This window comes from Propithecus coquereli, unplaced genomic scaffold, assembly GCF_000956105.1.
Source record: "Propithecus coquereli isolate 6110/MARCELLA unplaced genomic scaffold, Pcoq_1.0 Scaffold376, whole genome shotgun sequence".
NCBI lineage: Eukaryota > Metazoa > Chordata > Mammalia > Primates > Indriidae > Propithecus > Propithecus coquereli.
This window is the reverse complement of record NW_012149463.1, coordinates 651,309-652,974: the sequence shown is the minus strand read 5'-3', so window position 1 is coordinate 652,974 and position 1,666 is coordinate 651,309. Positions and strand designations below refer to the sequence as shown.

The 1,666-nt window shown below is 39.4% G+C and overlaps 1 protein-coding gene across 1 annotated transcript in view; it reads right to left on the bottom strand.

The window, feature by feature from the left end:
• LOC105816476 (chromosome unknown open reading frame, human C4orf45) overlaps window positions 1-1,386 on the bottom strand; it is a 111,260-nt gene extending 109,874 nt beyond the window's left edge. Inside the window, exon 1 of the mRNA XM_012651909.1 lies at window positions 1,238-1,386. Coding sequence (XP_012507363.1) covers window positions 1,238-1,301 — 64 coding nt within the window. The 5' untranslated portion in view covers window positions 1,302-1,386. The remainder of the gene's footprint in view (window positions 1-1,237) is intronic.
• Between the last annotated feature and the right edge of the window lie 280 nt (window positions 1,387-1,666).

Genomic DNA, 1,666 nt, shown 5'->3' with positions numbered 1-1,666 from the left:
AAGAAGTAAGATTTTCGTAAACCAACTGCAGGGTTTTGCTTCACAAGGCCCCGGGCTCAAAACTAGCGTGAGTTAAATACAACTCACATGGCAGTTAATGTGTTAAAGACAAAAGGAATTGCAAGTTAGCACTGCACTCTAGTTGATAAAGCTTTTTCCCACAGAAGTAAAAAAGGGGTAAGAGTGGGGAAAGGGTGGATTTCCTGAAGCCAAGAGAGTCACAAGAAGGGGAGTGGAAGAAATAGATGATTAGGAACATAAATCACAAATGTCCACTGTAAATACACATTTGATTATTTTTTCTGTAACATTGTAAAATATGCTCCTGATTTGAAAACATAAAGGAAATAAGAAGAAATTTAGTTTATGCCTTATAGACTTATTCTAATTACTCATATTCCATATTTTAGATTTTATGATTCCACACACACGTACTGCCCAAAGTATTTAAAATAAGTTGAAGGAACAAAACACGAACCAACAACTTTGCTAGGTTTAACGCACATTTTGTTCAAATTTTTATGTATACCATGGTATACTCGGCCATAAAAAAAATGATGAACTACCTATTATATTATCCTGGATGGAGCTGGAGCCCGTTCTTCCAAGAGAAGTATCACAAGAATGGAAAAACAAACACCACATGTACTCACCATTAAATTGTTACTAATTGATTAACACTAATGTGTACATATGGGTAGTAACGTTCATAGGGTGTTGGGCAGGTGGGAGGGGGGAGGTGGGGATGGGTGGATCTAATGGAAGCGGTGCGCGCTGTCTGGGGTATGGGCATGATTGTTGGGTGGTGCAAAGGCAGTTTATGTAAACAAAGCATTTGTACCCCCGTAATACTCTGAAATTTAAAAAAATAATTATCATGCAAGTATTTCGAGTTTATAAAGATATGAGAAGCATAAATCAGTAGTAATGAAAGTTTTATTAAAAGGACATTTTTTTATTAACATCAGAGCAGTTTCTCTTACACAAACTGTAAATGTTATGCTAATAAAAATGTTCCTTTGTGAAAGATAGCTCAGACACAGTGACAACGGCTGTGTTAAAGATGTGTTTATGGCAACAAGGTGCCATGGCTGAGTGGGCATAATGAGATAGCAGTACCATGGAAAATAAACATGGGTTATTTCACTGTTATATCCATTATGTAAGTGTCATATAGGGGAAGGATAAAGGAAGTTTAGGTCTCCTTGTGAAAGCACACACGAAACTCTTCGTTTACCTGTAACAATCATCCGTTTGCCCACAGTGGCAGATGTTGGCTCCCGGTACGATACAGATGCCATGGCTACAGTCTTAACTGTGCCGCTGGATTTTCCTCCTCAGCTCCTGCAGACCAGTTAACCTGCACAAGACAGAACCGAAGACTCTGCAGTCCCTGCTCTCCCTGTCACCTGAACTAGGTGGTTGCTAAGCACTCTTTATGACAGGGATATAGAATGTTCCTTCTAAGAGTTCAGTATTGCAGTCTCCGAGAACAGGTAAATACAGCTATAGCATTCTCAGAAGTTGCATCCCGTGATAACGTTTCCTTAGCTGTCAATAACAAGACAGACCAGAATTGTCCAGGTACTAGATTGGAGCAGGCTTAGGTCCCAGATAGCCTGGCAGACTCAATCACCAGTGTCATTCAACATTTCCCAAAGAATAT